Source organism: Hyperolius riggenbachi, chromosome 2 (assembly GCF_040937935.1).
Source record: "Hyperolius riggenbachi isolate aHypRig1 chromosome 2, aHypRig1.pri, whole genome shotgun sequence".
Lineage (NCBI taxonomy): Eukaryota > Metazoa > Chordata > Amphibia > Anura > Hyperoliidae > Hyperolius > Hyperolius riggenbachi.
This window is the reverse complement of record NC_090647.1, coordinates 273,237,613-273,256,520: the sequence shown is the minus strand read 5'-3', so window position 1 is coordinate 273,256,520 and position 18,908 is coordinate 273,237,613. Positions and strand designations below refer to the sequence as shown.

General features: G+C 45.9%; 2 protein-coding genes across 2 annotated transcripts in view; one reads left to right on the top strand and one right to left on the bottom strand.

Moving 5' to 3' along the window:
- Window positions 1-7,711, bottom strand: part of REPS2 (RALBP1 associated Eps domain containing 2) — a 211,682-nt gene extending 203,971 nt beyond the window's left edge. Inside the window, exon 1 of the mRNA XM_068268694.1 lies at window positions 7,390-7,711. Within this exon, the coding sequence (XP_068124795.1) occupies window positions 7,390-7,590 (201 nt within the window). The 5' untranslated portion in view covers window positions 7,591-7,711. The remainder of the gene's footprint in view (window positions 1-7,389) is intronic.
- The window catches only part of LOC137546355 (uroplakin-3b-like protein 1), a 162,952-nt gene that overhangs the window by 60,115 nt on the left and 83,929 nt on the right, over window positions 1-18,908 (top strand). The gene's annotated exons all lie outside the window — the stretch shown is intronic.

Here is an 18,908-nt window from a genome sequence, read left to right as displayed (position 1 = left end):
GAGAAAAGTTAATAGGATATGGGCTTGTGTCTCTTCCTTCTTCTTCCTTCCACTTCCATCACTGCATATGAAAACTGATTCCAGTGGTAATGAAGCATTCAGACCATGGGGGGAGGCATGCATTTAACTGCAAGAACTTTAGAGAATTTGTTTAGGAACTCCGCTAATATTTGAGATTATAGTTAGGGATGGTCAATTATCTCCAAGGTGATGCAGGATTTTTTTAATAACTGATCTGTTTACCCACTGGTGAGATTTTCCCTTAGCTTATGTCACTGGGACCCCTATACAATCATGTGTGGCTTTATTAGGATAACTGGTAGTCAACGGGGCAAGAAAAGAAAGGCAACAATAAAAAACTTGTTAGGGATTCTAACTCTTAAAGACAAAAAAAAAATGTTTTAATTGCTACTGATTCTGCCACTCTTGAAGAGATTTTTCCACTTCCTGTATGGACAGGAAGTAATTAAAAATGTATAAGCATGGATACAGGCCAGCAATAAAAATCCAAATGTGGTACTAATGGCTTTGTTGGCTTTTCTTATGACCTACAACCCTTGTCCCTCCCCATTGTCCATCTTCTGCCCCCACAATTAGAGACAGCCATGTGGGGGGGAAATGACATGGGGGGAAAGACAACTACATAAAGGGGAGCGACAGAGGGAGGGAGAGAGAGTTTCTGAATGGGCTGGGTGCCTATGCATACATGAACCAGAAGGATAATCTTGCCTGACTGCGCTGCAGCTGCACAAGCCCCAGAGGTCTTGGGGCTCCTGTGCGGCTTCACGGCCTGCACAGGCCTATGTCCAACACTGGTCTATACCATAATCTGACCTAGCTGGTTTTTGGGATGTGGGAGGAAACTGGATTGCCCGGAGTAAACACATGTAAAATGGGGAAAACATACAAACTTTGTCATGCCTGGCAGATCTCTCATTTTCCTTCAGTCTCTATACCCCAATCTAGAGCCGTAGCTCTGGGCTCGGCCCACGGTCTTCACCTATAGACAAGCCCCCGCTTGAACAGGACACTGAATATGTCTCCTGACGACGGTTACCCCAGGTCTTAACGTGCAAGGTATAGAGGCTGAGGCTGGGAAAACCAGAGTACCACCAGAGCCTACAAAGCAAGATTATGCAGCTGGGTGATATCAGGTAATAGAGCGGAATGCTCTTGTGGAGGAGATTACACAGATCACACCAGGAGCTATGAACAAGGGAGCAAAATTGCTCAGAGTGACCGCAGCTCTGAGCTTCCGATAACCGCCACACAAGACACAATGGTTGCTCAGTGCGACCGCAGCACTGAGCATCTGATGTCCACAACACTGAGCAACAAAGACAGACAACAGACAGAAAGATGGAAAGCTTGCCAATCTAATCACTGTCCCAGTGATAGCAAGCATCCACACAGACACGGACAAGCCAAACAGGAAGAAGCATAACTAATAGCAACCGCAGCTATAGTAACGTCCACAGGAACAGAACCAGCAGGAACAGACAGACAGAAGGAATGCTTGCCAATCTAATCGCTGCCCCAGTGATAGCAAACATCCACACAGACACAGACAATACAAACAGGAAGGAACCCAACTAATAGCATCCGCAGCTATAGTTACGTTCACAGGATCAGAACTAGCAGGAATACTACCAGTCACCAACGTGTGGTGAAGGCAGTGTCCAGGCTATCAGGATAGGAAAGACTTCACTGTACCCCCGTGGGTGCAGCGAACGTCCAAGCAAGCAAGGCAAGGTAATGCAATACAATTCAAACTTCACACAAGGAGCCCAGCAGCAAGCTAAGGAAAAGCTGAATGCTATGATGGGCAAGGTGTGAGAGGAGGGGCAGGCTTTGCTATGGACATCAGCCAATGAGAGCAGGCATGCAAATACCCACACAGCTGAATGGTAATCACGCAATCCTGTGCTAGTCTGATTGAAGGCTGCAAGCTGACTGTGGATGGAAAGGACTCTCATTACAAATGCATGCCATATTATGCAACACCATGCATGTAGGGAATTCAGAGCTGTCTGGCTGCAGTTCAACTGCAGCAAGCCATAGGTGGATTCATGACAACATCCTGAGCTGCTCTGAACTGCAGAGTGATTGCAAATGGCAATGAGACTTATTGTGAATGCAACCAAAACTAAGCAACCAAATGCAAGCAGAGAAATCAAAACTGCTCGGCAACCGACAGGACACGCTACAGTAGGGGTCCTTACAAACTTCGTGAAGATAGCCTCTCAGCCCAGATTTGAACCAAAACCTCCAGCACTACAAGGTTACAGTGCCATCCGTTACATTGCCATGCTATCCTTCTCAAATCTGACAAGTTTCAAATTTTAAGAAGTACAACCAACATTTATAGTAAGAAGGTTCACCAAGTCCTAACACATTTTCTGCATCTTGAAAATAGAGATATTTATGTGTTTTGAAGGGTTCAATTTCCATTTTTTTCAAGTTTGCAACTTGTAAGTTGGTAACACTTTACTTGTTGTCAGCCACTGGATGCTGCGCCATTTTTACCTACATAGATATGATACCTTCATATGTTGCTGCATCCATCCTGTTATTATCTGACACTATATAGTAGAATGCAGTAAATTATTCCGGATACCCACTTTTACAGTAATTTTCCCGGTTTCAAAAACACTTCCTATAGCTATAAATTGCTGTATATTTGTATGTAGCCTTGCCCTCCCAGTAATGCTTAGTCTATGCTGTTTAGCTATGTGAAATTCTCAACTCGGAGCATTCTGGGAGATCAGGCATTATTTTCACTGGCTTTGGAATTCACAAAAACAAACATTCCGCAGAGCTGCACCTGACAGAACGTAAGATGTTGCCACCAAGCAGCTTTATTCAATATGTTATTTTCGCTAAACTTCCTGTTTACCGAGAAACCTAGCTTGTTTTGAGAAAAAGGCAATGCTTTTGGATTGGCTTTATACGTTGGAAAAATGAATGGCCCCCATTATTTCAGCTGTCTTTATTTATATATGTGCACATAACATACAATCTACAGTCTGTTGCAAAAACTGATAGAAAGGAGAGTCACAGTCATATGTGAGCAAAGAGTTTCTTCTCATAGTTGGGATAATCTATTAGAGCAGGGGAAATTTTGACAATAGTCCTAGTTTAGTTTCAGTTTTTATATTCATTTGGTGAAAATTTATTTTCAATGAATTGTGAATATAAATGTGAGAAAACATTGGCAGAGCGGCTATCTGAGCTCATTACATATTACTTTCTAAAAGGAAGAAGTTTTAAATCAGGATGATACCATTTATTGGCTAACTAAAAAAAGACCTGAAAATAGTTAGCCAATAAATGGTATCATCCTGATTTAAAACTTCTTGCTTTTAGGCCTCTTTCACACCAAGATGTTACGTTTTAGGGGACGTTAGATCGCATAACATGCCCCTAACGCAACGCATGGTGGTATTAAAGTTGGACGTCAGATTGAGCCGCGTTATGTAGCTCTTGGTGCTCTGTTTTCGTTCTATCTATACTGATAGAACAGCGGCTCCAGGATAGTGATGGGAAGTCTGGATCTTTTCAAGGATTGGATGATTTGAATCGGATCATTGAAAAGATCCGGATCTTTGAACAAAATCATTTTACTAGGGAAGCAGACTGGGGGTGAAATGACTAGCAGGACAGGACTTTCCCTGCACTGTACATTCTGTATGTTCCTGTTTCTTCCAGACAGACATCCACTGTGAACCAAATCGTTCATTGTGATGATCCGGATGATTCGACTCACAAAAAAAGATCCGGATCAAATGAACGATTCATTCATGATCCGGACAACACTATGAGTCCAGGTTACTTCAGCACACTGCAGTGAATATTAATTAGCCATGTGGCTTGTCACTGAGCATGTGCAAGCAGTCTAACGCAGCTAAAGCCCAGTATAACGCACAGAATGCTGCACTTTCCCAGAACGTGCAGCGTTACAATGTAACGCAACGTGGGCACTGTGAACCAGCCCATTGATTTTTCATTACTGTGCGGTAAGCTGCGTTACAGGCTGCTCTAACGTGGGCCTGTAATGTCCCACTGTGAAAGCAGCCTTACTGATGGCTAACATGGTACAATACCCTACTGCTACTTTCTAAAAGGAAAAAAGCTTTATCAGCCCACACTCACATTCCTCCGATTGGTACAGCTCAATACTCAAGGCACTCCTCCTCAGGTTGTATATTGTCTGTTGCCTGTGAAATGATGATCATGTAATGAGTGACTTATTGTACCTGTTCAAAACTACCAGCCTCTAGCAATAAGATACCTTATAAAATGGTATAGATGGTTGTAAACTCCAAATGCCTGTCAAGGACATTCCTTCTTTTCACTGTTTCTCTACAACTGTCTGTTCCTTTCCACCCTCTCTCTTCTTCTTCTCCTCCCTTCCTATTTCTGGACCTTTCTCATTCAGGTTTCCTCCTCTCTCTCATTTCTTGGGCAACTTTTGACTGTAAAGCAAACCTGAAGCGAAAATAAATGTATGATATAATGAATTTGTGTATGTGTAGTACAGCTAAGAAATACAATGTTAGAGGCAAAGAAAATAGTATTATATTGTTTTCCAGTACAGGAAGAGTTAAGAAACTTCTGTTGTTATCTATGCAAAAGAGCTTCTCTGTGCTTTCCAAACCAACTTGGGTCGAAGAAGGTCCTGTTTTCTGAAGCACACAACAAAGAAACAGTGAGAGACAGCTTGAGATAATGTTTGATTGCAGGGAAGTTCAAAGGGACATTAGCTCTGCTCTGTTTTATAGTTTAAAATACAGAGTGTGGTTTGTAAACTGCAAATATGACAGAATGATGAAATGTTATAAAAAAAAAACAAAAAAAAAGCTATACAACTGAAAATAAAAATTAGAGACTCTTTTCTTTGCTGCTAATGTTCCATTCATTATCCATATTACACACACAATTCATCATATCATAATTTATTTATTTTTTTCATTTCAGGTTTGCTTTACGTTCATGACACAGGACCCATAATAGTCCTTTATGTTTACATTTGAAAAAATAGTTCAGTAAAAAAGCTCTTCAACTTATCAGTGGCATCCTGGCTTATGTAGGAAGTTACGGGACCCAGTACCGGAGCTGCAGGCAGCAGAGAAGGGCGGCATGGGAACGATCCGTGCAGATGGGGAAGCGATCCGTGCCCACGGGAAAGCGATCCGTGCCCATGGGGAAGCGATCCGTGCCCACGGGAAAGCGATCCGTGCCCATGGGGAAGCGATCCGTGCCCACGGGAAAGCGATCCGTACCCAAGGGGAAGTGATCCGTGCACACTTTCTGTCATGTTTCAGGAAAATTAAGAAAATGTTGTTTCATGTTGGGAAACAGTGGGACTCTAAATGTGTCTTTTGAACCCCAAGGAGTTGTTCACAATGATGCGGTACAGTGTAACAGCCACTTTGTAATGTGGCTTAGCATAATGCACCACTTACGCCACGTTCACAGTGTGGCGGTATAACGGGTTTGCAGTACAGCAACGCACTGCATGTGCACAATAAAGCATACTTTTCATTGACTGTATGCTTCACGGTTTGCTCCACAACACCCCTGTAACGTGTGGCACAACTTTTTTGGTTTCGTTGGGTACTTGTTACACACACGCAAAGTCCCATGTGGCCTTAGTGCTGGTTATTTCATACAGGAAGGAAATCATTAGTAACATCTGAATTAATTCATCTCAGCAAGTTATCCCAATAAAAAAGCTTCCAAAATGCTAACTAGTTGGATGCCAGGAAAATGCCCTGAAACCACTATTATTAAATAGGGGCAGAGTTAATGCAGCTATGGCAACAAATGCTTGGAAATCATCCATGTGAATGAGACAATAAAAGAAGTTCAACTGCCAATTCTGGATTTTGATCCCAATACATAGATAAAAGCTTCTGATGAAGCTTTAAGTAGTACAATTAAATCTATTTTTAGCACTTATGATACATAAATCTAAGTTCCAGAATTCCACTACTGCTAGGCTTAGCTGAACATGGCCCTGTGCCATCTAAGGTTTTGATTTACAAAATCATAAATGTGCCCCAACATTGGGAAATACCAATTGTTCCTCCCAGCTTAACTGTTACCACGCCATTGTACCTATGCATAGTATTATTATTTATATAGAACTGACATTTCGGCCATGCTTTACAGTCAATAAATAATTCCTGTCACGCCTGGAACACACCATGCAATTTGGCATCAGATAGATGGGGCGAACTGATCATTTCTGACCGGTCCGATCTGATTACCAGTCGTTTCTCTGATCGATTTTCTGATATCTTCTATACAAAATCAATCAGTAAAAAAGATCAGAAATCAGATCAGCACTGTACGAAATAATCGATATGATGCGTCCATCTGATAGTAAATTGTCTGGTGTGTACCAGGCATAACTGTCCCTCAAACAAGCTTACAATCGTGTGTTCCTACCATAGATTACAGCCACTTTTGAGAGAAGCCAATTAAACTACCAGCATATTTTTGGGATGTAGGTGCAATATGTCAACTACCACAAAATATTTGAAAACTCACATTTCTCTGCAATAATTGTTGAATCAATTTTTTCTTACGTCTGTGAGCTTACAGCTCTGCACTACTGGCCACCGGATAAAATAAGATGGACAAGTACCCTTTACCATCTTCTTTACCAAATTCCAAAGTTGTCATATGAGTACTACAGCACTGATTGCTATATTATTAGTGCCAGCTAGAGTGGACGAGGTCCCACCCCTTTCCTGGCTCTGTAGGGGTGAATGGCAGCACACATAACTGGATGGCGATACACTACTGTTACGCACGCCTTTCTCCATGAAAGATGCCAAAGAGGACACTACCATTATTGCCATAGAATGGCAGTTTCTAGATTAAAATGTGGGTATTGGGGCATTCACCATGTGAGAGCTGATAAGCCTGTCTTGTTTAACTGTACTCAGAGTTCAGCTTTGATGCACCAAAAGTTCACTAAGTTCACCATCAGGCAGACCTCATTTATTATTGACATGCAGCTGACCATAGCAATGTTCTTCACATTTTATGGTTACAATTTGGATCTGATTTATTAGACAATGCTCAATGCTCTCCAGGGATTTTATTCCTCCATTTGGAGCGGGTCAGCAGTGGAAACATCTCAAGCACCTCAGCTGACCGGTAAGACAAGTACATTAAGAAGAGGCCTAACTTGTCCTGCTAGTCTATATAATATATGATGTGACGTCAGATCTTGCACTATTGTAGTTGTTTACAAGAGCTCATATGGCAGTAGTAAAAGCCTGAATGTGCATATTAACAAGCCGAAGCCTAGTAAAGGAGCAGCCATTTAAGGCACAACACCTCTGGACTCGGGCTGTCAATCAACAGTAAACCCACCTGGTGTAAAGTTTCTGCGGGGAGCTGGGATGCTCGGAACAGATCGCCCACTTTGCTGCTGCCAGCTGCCAGTCTCGCAGAGCCTTCCACTTGGCACAAGGAGAACAGCTCCGAGTATCGCTTCTGTTCATTCTCACTGAGAGGCAGATAGAGTCCTGCAGCAGCTTGTCCAGCAGCCACCGCTGAAGGTCCCGGATCCATGAAGAAGGAAGCCAGCACAATACACGGTGGTGGACGCAGGCTTCCCTTCACTTTGTACGGCTGTCACTCTCTTCCTGCGCTTTCTCAACAAGAGGTGAGAACTGAAAAGAGGAGGTGTTACTGCAGCTGGTGAAACATCCTCTCTGCAATGCCGTGTGCCTGCTCGTCTGTAGTACACCGCTCAATAATCTGCTGTCAAAGCTCTCTGCTGCCCTCTGCTGCTGCCAAAGCAAATGTCTCTTAGAGCCTGCTCTCACCCTAAAGTGGACATGAACTGAGAAATCCTCTCTGCTCTAAGACACACCACAGCATAATAACATTTAAACAAAAAACAAGTATTTCTCTACCTTTCCTTCTGTACTGTGCAAGAGTTCAGGTCCTAAACGCTTCCTGTAGGTTCTAATGAGAGTCTGGATTCTGCTTGAAGGTATTTTGGACCATTCCTCTTTACAAAACATCTCTAGTTCAGAGATGCTAACAGGGGAGCAACCACAGTGGAGCAGCCTCTGCAACTGCAGGGGGAGCCCAGAGCTGTAATAGCTCCATCCAGAACTCCTTACTGAATAGGTACTGGCTTACTGAACAGGCAGAGCCGAGATTCAAACTAGGGTTGCCAGGTGTCCGGTTTTACACCGGACAGTCCGGTTTTTGTGCACTGTGTCCAGTGTAAAAAAACATGCTAAACCGGACAATTAAGTTGTCCGGTTTTAGAGCCCCCCCCGCAGCGCAGGAGGAGAACAGCGCAGCAGAGAGAGAGCTGGGAGCAGCGGTGGAGAAGGGGGGCAATCTCCCCCCCCCTTCCCTCACCTTAGGGTGCTCTCTCTCCCCCGCTGTCTCCTCCAATATGATGTGCAGGGCTGGCGAGTGGCTGCAGGCGGAACTTACCTCTGTGTCGCTCCAGCGCCGGAAGTCCGGGTCCCGCAGCCGCTGAGAATCTCATTCATGAGCCGGACAACACTATCAGTCTGAATAGTGTTGTCCGGCTCATGAATGATTCGGATCTTTGATCCGGATCTTTTTTGAGTCGAAACTCAGCGGCTGCGGGACCCGAACTTCCGGCGCCTGCGACACAGAGGTAAGTTCCGCCCGCAGCCACCCGCCAGCCTGCACATCAATATTGGAGGAGACAGCGGGGGAGAGAGACAGCACCCTAAGGTGAGGGAAGAAGGGGGGGGAGATTGCCCCCCTTCCCCCCGCCCCTGGCTACCTATTCTGGGCACATATAGCCCCTGGCTACCTATTCCGGGCACATATACCCCCTGGCTACCTATTCCGGGCACATATACCCCCTGGCTACCTATTCTGGGCACATATAGCCCCTGGCTACCTATTCCGGGCACATATAGCCCCTGGCTACCTATTCCGGGCACATATACCCCCTGGCTACCTATTCCGGGCACATATACCCCCTGGCTACCTATTCCGGGCACATATACCCCCTGGCTACCTATTCCGGGCACATATACCCCCTGGCTACCTATTCCGGGCACATATAGCCCCTGGCTACCTATTCCGGGCACATATAGCCCCTGGCTACCTATTATGGGCACATATAGCCCCTGGCTACCTATTCCGGGCACATATAGCCCCCAGGGCCGGATTTGTACTTTCCAGCGCCCTAGGCCAGCTGTCACCTACCGCCCCCCCCCCCCCCCCCCCCCATTCTGTCCAACTCTGACTAGTGATCACTGGTTTACATGGGCTCCTGTCTGTTTGTTTTGCTGCTTCCCCCCCCCCCCCCCCGTTCAAAGAAGCAGTGCATGCTCTGTCCACTCCATGTAATTTTGCACTCCAGCCTGGATGCACAGCAGCCGATAGTGTTCTGGGCTTGCATAATTCAGAAATGATGCTCATATATGAGCAGCACTTGTCAAGTACACATACCCATAACACTCCCAGCCTCGGCTGCTGTGCCCATGCATACAGGAGTGCGTAATAACAAGAAGCCCGAGAGGACAGAGCATGCACTGCTTCTTTGTCCTCTGTGCGACTTGCTTCAGTCAGAGTCACAAACAGGTGATGGTGCAGCGCAAAGGAGAGAAACCCATCCAAAGCAGAACAGGTAAGTAGAACGATCCAACACTACACACGCTGGCATAGATGTAGTGTAATGCTAGGTACACACAATGCAATTCTGACAGATTTACTGTCAGATCGATTGTTTACAATGTCTGATCTGATTTCCGATCAATTTTTCAATCGATTTTCCGTTCATTTCTATGAAAAAAATCATTCAGAAAATCTATCGGATAGCAGATGGGACATGTTGGAAATAGTCGATCTGACAGTAAATCTGTCAGAAAATTGCATCATGTGTATCTAGCATAAGCTCAGGTGTACTTTACACAGTGACAATTTAGCACTTGGGGCAAGTTAAGACAGATCTTAATCAGTCAGCAGGAAGTTTTTACGTTTTGTAATAGAATGATAATATTTATTGGCTAACCAAAAGAAAATAGTGAGCCTTTGGCTAATGAGTCATCTTCAGACTTTGTTCCTGTATACAAGATGTAAGATGTTGGGGAACCCAGATATATATAAAGTCAGCAGGAGATGCATACATTGTTTTGTAAATATAAATAAATGTAATAACAGTCTAGGAGGGAAGAAGCAGGTTGGCACTACTGCAGGAGCGGGTGTCTTGCGGTGGTGTAACGGTATTCCCACTATCAGCCTAGCGTGCTCAGGTTATAAGGCATGTTCATAGTGGCAGAGGAGGCAGGAAATGGAGGAAACCGGCACTGCTAGAAGCTGTATTTATTATCCGATAAATAAGTGGTACATGCGTATGCAATAAAACAGGCTGTTAGCGCTGTGATACAAAAAAAGCAAAGTTCAAGTAGCTAGTGGAATACCTGTTGTGGTGCGGTGGGTGCTGGGTGCTTAAGCCTGACGGCCGTTTCGCGCACGTCTGCGCATCTACGGAGGCTGCATTGTGGGGGGGGGGGGGGGGGGGGCGGGCTGCCGGTATATATAACTTGCGCGCATAGCGCTCAAGACCCGATTTATTGATTAAAAGGGCGGATAAAGGAGGCACAATCGTAGTGATGACCGTAGAACAATATAAAAGTGAAGCCCTTAGACAATTACAAGACAGGAGTACCTATCAGCCTCTAACCGAGGACCCCACCAACCGCCATCTGAATTCCCTAAGATCCCTCCTGAAGAAAGGAGTTGAATTGGGAGTACTTACCTCCACATTAGCCAATGGTTTATTACCCACTTGCCCAACCAAGCCAGTCTGGTATCATGTCCCAAAGGTCCACAAGTCCCGGACCAGTCCTCCGGGTCGGCCCATTGTCTCTGGCATTGGGTCGACGACGGAGAGACTGTCCAGATACCTGGACCACATCCTCAGGCCGCTTATGGAGGAAATTCCCTCCCACCTTTCCGACACGGTTGACGTGTTAAGGGGCCTTGAGGACCTTACTTGGAACAAAGGCGATCTTTTGGCGACGATAGACGTTGAAAGCCTTTATAGCCGCATACCCCACGACTTGGGAGTGCAGGCGGTAAGGCTCTTTTTGGACAAGACAGACAAAAATGAGGAGTGGAAAGCATACATCTGTGAATGCCTTATGTTTGTCTTGACGCACAACGCCTTCCTATTTGACAGGAAGTGGTACTGGCAGGTGTCTGGCACCGCCATGGGCACAGCCGTCTCCTGCACCTATGCCAATCTTTTTTTGGCATGGTGGGAAGAGCTGCACATTCACTCCACGTGTAACCCGTTTAGGCAACAACTCAGGATGTGGTCCAGGTATGTGGACGACATCCTTGTCTTCTGGTCCGGGACTTGTGAATCCTTTTCTGAATTTTTAGGGTTTATCAATCTGAATAAATGCAACATGCTATTCACGGCCACCATGAGTTATGAGAGGGTGGCCTTCTTAGACCTGGAACTGGAGGTGGAAAACGACAAACTGATGCCAAAGGGCTACAGGAAACCCACCGCATCCAATTCTCTGCTACATAGGTCAAGCTTTCACCCTGAGCATGTAACCAAGGCGATACCCTATGGCCAGTTCCTCAGACTTCGCCGGAACAACACGAGCGACGTAGAGTTTCGTCGCCAGTCTGAGGAGCTGGGATCTAGGCTTATCGCCAGAGGTTCTGAAAAGGAATTAATTCAGGAAGCCTTCAAGAGGGCCTCATCCCAAAGCAGGCAGACCCTCCTCCAAAGAAAAATAACTAAAAAGGAATATGAGAAAAAGAGAAAAATCCCCTTCTCGTTTGAATACACCGCCATGGCGGATGTTATAAAGGAATCGATAATTAATCATTGGGACATTCTGACCAAGGATGCAATTCTCAAACCCCTGGTGGAGGAAGGACCATTATTCTCCTTTAAGAAATGTCCTACTATTGGATCCTTCGTGAGCCGGAGTGAGTTCAATTCCCCTGATGGGAATGCCTGGCTACGCAGGGGTCAACCACAGGGCAACCACAGATGTGGCCGATGTAAGTCATGTAAGCAGATGGTCGTGGGTACAAATGTACAAATAGGACCAGTTCAACGGCGCATTCGTGCGTTTATCACATGCAAGACCAGGTTCGTGGTATATGCCCTGTGGTGCCCCTGCGGCAGGTTCTACATTGGAGAGACCACCCGATCCCTAGGAGAAAGATTCCGAGAGCATTACAATTCTATAAGCTCCGGGAAGGGATCACCAAGAGTAGTGGAACATATGAGAAACAATCATAAAGGGGACCCTAATGCATTGACTTTTGCAGGTTTACTACAGGTCATGCCCCTCTCTAGAGGGGGAGACCGGGAAAAGAAACTGAAACGTGAAGAAGTTTTATTAATTTTGAGAACTAATGCAATGGGCCCATTAGGTCTAAATGACTACACTGATCTATCATGCTTCTTGGACCCTTGAATTTAGTTACCTTTGTTCTACCCTGAAACAGTAAATAGATAACTATTATGCCACCAGATGTGCATTTTTACACCTGGTATTAACTATGCCTGAGTTTTACTAGCCGCCCATGACTTTACCTTCCATGTCTTTTTCGCTAATACCGTTCCATAGAATAGGTTGTCTTGGCATTTGACTCCTATGGGTACTTTTTACCACTTTAGGATCAGTGCAAATGGCAACCTCTTCTGTATTGATTTTAAATCACTTTCTTTCTCTAACTGTATTACGTTTTAGCAGTACACTGCTATTTCACTAATAGCACTGTTGCATTTTTAGCAGTATTTCTGCGGCTGGGACAGCATCCTGCAATGATGGTGTAAGGGCACTGATCCTTTTCCACCTGATTTTTCCCACTTTTCTAGTTACTGAATTTATATCCTTCACCTTTTTTTCTGCACTGCACTTACCCTGAAACCGCATTGGAGATGCTTTCTCTTTTTTCGCCACAAGATGGTGCCAAACTGGCCCAACTTGTGCTTAAGGCGTGCGATCGAGGCGTAATATACGCTACACTGACCAATTGATTCAGTGCGTTCTCGCCGCCATGACGTCAGACGCTACTGGCACGCAATGCGTTCCAGTCGCCTTCTGACGCGAGTAGGAAGTTAAGGGGCGGAACGGGCGAGCGGCATGTCACCGCTATGCGCGCAAGTTATATATACCGGCAGCCCGCCCCCCCCCCCCACAATGCAGCCTCCGTAGATGCGCAGACGTGCGCGAAACGGCCGTCAGGCTTAAGCACCCAGCACCCACCGCACCACAACAGGTATTCCACTAGCTACTTGAACTTTGCTTTTTTTGTATCACAGCGCTAACAGCCTGTTTTATTGCATACACATGTACCACTTATTTATCGGATAATAAATACAGCTTCTAGCAGTGCCGGTTTCCTCCATTTCCTGCCTCCTCTGCCACTATAAATAAATGTAATACAGTTGTCATTCTGTTTCAAAACATCCTGCTTTCACTGATGGCTAAAACAGAACAATGCTTTGCTGCTTCTAAAACATGTCAGGAAAGAGTTAAACTGTAGCAAAGAGAATGTTGTTGTCAGGAAAGAAAACAAACCATAAATCTTACAGGTCTCAGGTCTTTAACAGCTCTGACCAAGTAATAAAACATCAGTCTAGGGGAGAAGAGAGCTGATAATTCCTGTCCTTGAATGCGTGCTGCATAAAGAAACTAATCTGAACTCAAAAGTTCTACTACTTGAGCCCATATATTTTTCTTCTCACAGCAGCTTGTATGTCCCCACTCATTATACTAAGGACAAGATCCTCAGATGACAACACATGCTGACTGTCATCACACACACTCTGCAGTGAGAGAGATGCAGGGATCTCTGGAATTCAGGCAGAATAGAGCAAAGCAGAAGTGATTTACTTTGACATGTGACCTCTTATCTCTCCAAGTCCAGCGCCCTGCTGAATTTTATCGCCCTAGGACTTGACCTTTGTGGCCTTTCCAGAAATCCGGCCCTGATAGCCCCTGGCTACCTATTCTGGGCACATATACCCCCTGGCTACCTATTCTGGGCACATATACCCCCTGGCTACATATACTGGGACATATATACCCCTGCCTACGTATACTGGGACATTTACACCCCTGCCTACATATACTGGGACATATATACCCCCTGGCTACATATACTGGGCACATATATCCATGGCTACATATACTGGGAACACTGGCTGTTTGTCATTATGTGCATTTAGTGGTGAAAAGCTGTCTCTTTTGTGCATTTACTGGTGAAAAGCTGTCTCTTTTGTGCATTTACTGGTGAAAAGCTGTCTCTTATTATGTGCATTTACTGGTGAAAAGCTGTGTCTTATTATGTGCATTTACTGGTGAAAAGCTGTCTCTTGTGCATTTACTGGGGAAAAGCTGTCTCTTATTATGTGCATTTACTGGCGAAAAGGTGTCTCTTATAATGTGCATTTACTGGTGAAAAGCTGTCTCTTATTATGTGCATTTACTGGTGAAAAGTGGTCTCTTATGTGCATGTACTGGTGAGGACAGTTAGTGACATGGCTATGTACTCTGTAATGTGCTGCAGAAGATGTCAGTGCGATATAAATACTGTAAAAAACATTTTTTAAAAAGCCCATTGCTTAGCCCCACTCTACATAAAAGTGTGCTTCTGACTCCGCCCCTAACTCCACCCCCTGTCCGGTTTTCTCCATCAGCCGAGCTGGCAACCCTAATTCAAACCCAGGTCTCCTGTGGCAGAGGCAGAGCCCTTAACCATTACACTATCCAGCCAGTGTCCCCCCCATACAAGCCACGATTTGCGGCAAAGATTGTGGGCGCCAAGGCTTCCTGATATGGATATTGTGGAATTGCATTGTGGGTGCGGCGGGTGAGGCACTTACGCACTGACTTCAACATCGACAGTATCTCACAAAAGTGAGTACACCTCTCATATTTCTGTAAATATTTTTATATTTTTTTCATGGGACAACACTGAAGATATCACACTTTGATACAACTTAAAATAGTCCATGTACAGCTTGTATAACAGTGTAAATTTGCTGTCCCATCAAAATATCTCAACATACAGCCATTAAAAGAATTCTGAGGCGACAAAGTAAAACTATCTTTACTTACCTGGAGCTTCGTCTAGCCTCTGGCTGGAAGAAGTCACGTGTGTCCCTCGCCCCAGCTCCGGTTCCGCTGGCAGCCTCTGAAGGTTTGCCGACCCCGAAGGGTTGCCATCTTTTGCACATGTGCCCACGCCATGCAGGCGCAGTACACTTCTGATGACATAGGTGCGTTTGCATGCAGTGTGGGTGCGTGCCTGCAATTCACTTTAGAGGCTCCCAGCAGGACCAGGAGAAGACTGGAGTTGTGGCGAGGGACACACATGACTTCTAGAGGCTGGTAGAAGCTCCGATAGATTTTGTCGCCTTGAATATTGTTTAAAGTCTAAACTGCAGGCAACAAAAGTTAGTAAACCCCTAAGTGAAGCATATCAACATTCTGCCTGCTGGTACCTACGGTACATTCCTGTCCATCAAACTCAAAAGTTTCTTTGCAGAGTGAACCGGAGAGTAGCTACAGTCACATGTGATTGGCAGCCTGTAGGCATTTTTTGTATTTTGAGAGAGTGACTTACACGTTTACAGACAGAGCATTAGCACAGAGGACAAGCAACTTGCCTTGTTTGTTAGGGAATGAAGATGGCAGCCTCCATATTCCTCTCACTTCAGGTTCACTTTAATTAGTTCTTCACTGAAGGACTGTTAGGGAGGGATCACACTTGTGTAGTTCAGCAGCATTTTGCCGCAATGCAAAATCACATGCAAAAACGCAAGAAGTGCTTTCCTACGGGACTGGTGTGTTTTTTTTAGAAGGCATCTGCGATTCTGTATATTGTTTTAAAAAAAAATACAACCTGCACTACTTTTTCCACAATGCATGCGATTCCTCATTGAAAAGCATGGGCTACTGTAAAAAAATGCATGCCTTAAAAACCTAGATAAACCTTATTGTGTGGCAAAACACTTTCAGGGAATCATCTGCATTCTCCACAGACACACAAGTGTGATTCCTGCCTAACTTCTGTGGGAGGATTCCTTGGAAATAGGCTAATACAAAAAGTAAAGATGATCTGATAAATGTGTGTAAACAAGATGTACTGAGACATATGGCAAATGACCAGGCCCGGATTTGTACTCTTTACCGCCCTAGGCCCATTGTCATCACCTCCCCCCACCCCCCCCCCCCCTTTCCATCTGCTCTGCCCAACCTTCTAAAACATTTGGGGCAGGTCATGGGACATAACCTTTCTGAGGGGGATTGCACGTTTCTCCCCATCCCAAAGGTTCCCTCCAGTGCTGTCCTGTAGCCACAGCTCAGGTAAAACTTCATAGTAGCACAGCAGAGCATGTTATTTTAAAGAAAACATGTAGTGAAAAAAAATCTGCCATTGGGATATACTTACCTCAGGGGGGAAACCTCTGGATCCTAATGAGGCTTCCCCCATCCTTCTCTGCAGCCCCGATCCAGTGCTGCCCCCTCCCTACCCCCCTGCGAAATGGACACCATACTATTTACACTGTGAGCCTCATGCAGGCACAGTGTCAGCTCCTTGCTCAGGCTCTGGCGTAAATAGCCGAGCCCGATTGGATTTGCTGTACAGCACCGACGCAAGCCGTCTGCACAGTAGAGCAGACCTGATCGGACTCGGCTATTTCTGCCAGAGTCCAAGCGGAAAGCAGCTACTGCACCTGCACTAGGTGCACTGTTCAGGGCGACCCAGCGGTGAAAGCTGTAGTGTGCCTGTGCAGAGTTTCCAGGGGGGCAAAGCTGAATCAGGGATTCTAATGGCCCATACTCACGGGCGATAAAAGTGGCCTGTCGCCAGCACACGTGAGCGTGTGGGTGACAGGCCGGCGACAGCTCCTTGCCAGGTCCCTCTGCGTACACACACGGAAGAGGGACCAGCGGCGCGACGGAAGCTGTCGCCGATGTTCCTCCTCCCCCCGCCGGAAGCTCTGCGTACCTCAATGGAGGTTGCTGTCGCTAGTCCGCGTACTCACGCGGACTAGCGACAGCTGCGGCGGAGTTGCGGCGGCGACTGTCGCCAGGCGATTGAACATTTCAATCGCCTGGCGACTTCAGCGACGGGCGACAGTTCGGGGTGCGCGCCCGTTCCGGGCGACAGTTCGGTGTGCGCGTGGCCCATACTCACGGGCGACCTGTCGCCGCAACACGCGCGCCCCGCGTGTTGCGGCGACAATTGTCCCTCGTGAGTATGGGCCATAAGGAGGACAAGGGAGGCCTCATTAATGTCTAGAGGCAACCCTCTCCAGAGTAATATATTCCCCCGGGGCACTTTTTTCACTACAGATAGTCTTTACTGCAGTGGGGTGCTATGTAGCAGCATACTTCTATACAACACTTAACATGTCACATGACATACAAGAATACCTGGGAGCTGTACAGAAGTATGCAGCATAAGGCCTGGTTCACATTGGCATCAAAAAATGCACTGTTAGTGAACGGTGACGGAACAGATCCTAACGGATGGTAACGGATCCAATTTTAACCTATGGATCCGTTCCCATTGCTCCTTTAGAATGGATCTGTTCCTCCGAACGTACTGAAAACTTGGGTCTGCAATTTTTCCAGATCAAAGGACACGTCACATTGACCATGTGCTAACGGAACAGATAAAATACTGATACCTTTAAAAACGTATCCTTTTTAGGCCTCTTGCACACTACATACGATTCAATTTTTTTTATACAATCCAATTTTTTATTCTGATTAAAAACATACCAGCATGCAGTACTTTTTTTTTTTTAATCGGAATAAAAAATTGGATCATATTAAAAAAAAATCGGAATCGCATGTAGTGTGCAAGAGGCCTGCGACTGATACGATTTTACAGGGATCATTTTTTTATCTACAGTGTGAGCCGAGCCTTATGGCCCATACACACGGGGCACAACTGTCGCCACAAACACGTGGCACATGCATGTTGCGGCGACAGGTCCCCCGTGTGTATGACGCGCGCGTCATGAACTGTCGCTGGGAAGTGAAGTTGCAGTGCGATTGAAAAGTTCAATTGCCGGCAACTTCTGTCTCCGCAACGATCGCTAGTCCGCCACGCGTACTGGGTGTGTATGCGGACAAGCGACGGGAGACAAAGGCAAGTGATTGGAGCATCCAGCCGGGGGATGCTCTCTTCACAGACAACTTCCGCCGCGTCTCTGCCTTTCTGGCGAGATGTGTGGATATCGGTCGCCGCCAGGGAACTATCGCTCCCTGGTCTCATTTGCTGGCAACAGCAGACAAGAGTACCTCGTGTGTACGAGGCTTTAAAGTGCCTATGAAGAACAGAGGAGAGTTTGGATCTGCCCTGCCACTGGAGTAGGTAGAAATAATACCATGCTGTGCTGAATGTAGGGATAGGATGTCAGTGGGGATGTCACACACTGGTTTGTAGATCTACAGCATTGTGCAGAAAATTCATTCGCACCAGGTGAACTTCTTACCAGTAACTGAGAAATGCGCTGCCCTGTGAGCCTCCCTTCCTGCCCAGAGGAACGTAAACGTACTTTTTCTTTTTGTGGAGGTCTGCCCCTCTGCCCTGGGATTACATTCATCACTCCCAGCGGCATAACAAACCCTCACCACTATTCCTAAGGAGGGAGTGCTGGGGAAGAGCAGACATCAATGAATACAGCAAATGCTAGTTAACAGCGCAAGGAGCATGACAGCGAGACACATACCAGGGGAGAAGCAGGGGAGTGCAGCTATATGTTACAGCTATGTGCAGATTGCATCAAGGGCTTGACAGAACGAGTTACCATAGTCCATACTGAACATTCAAGCTGATTTCCTGCACAATATCCTGTATCCCCGCTCCTCCGAATTTCCGAT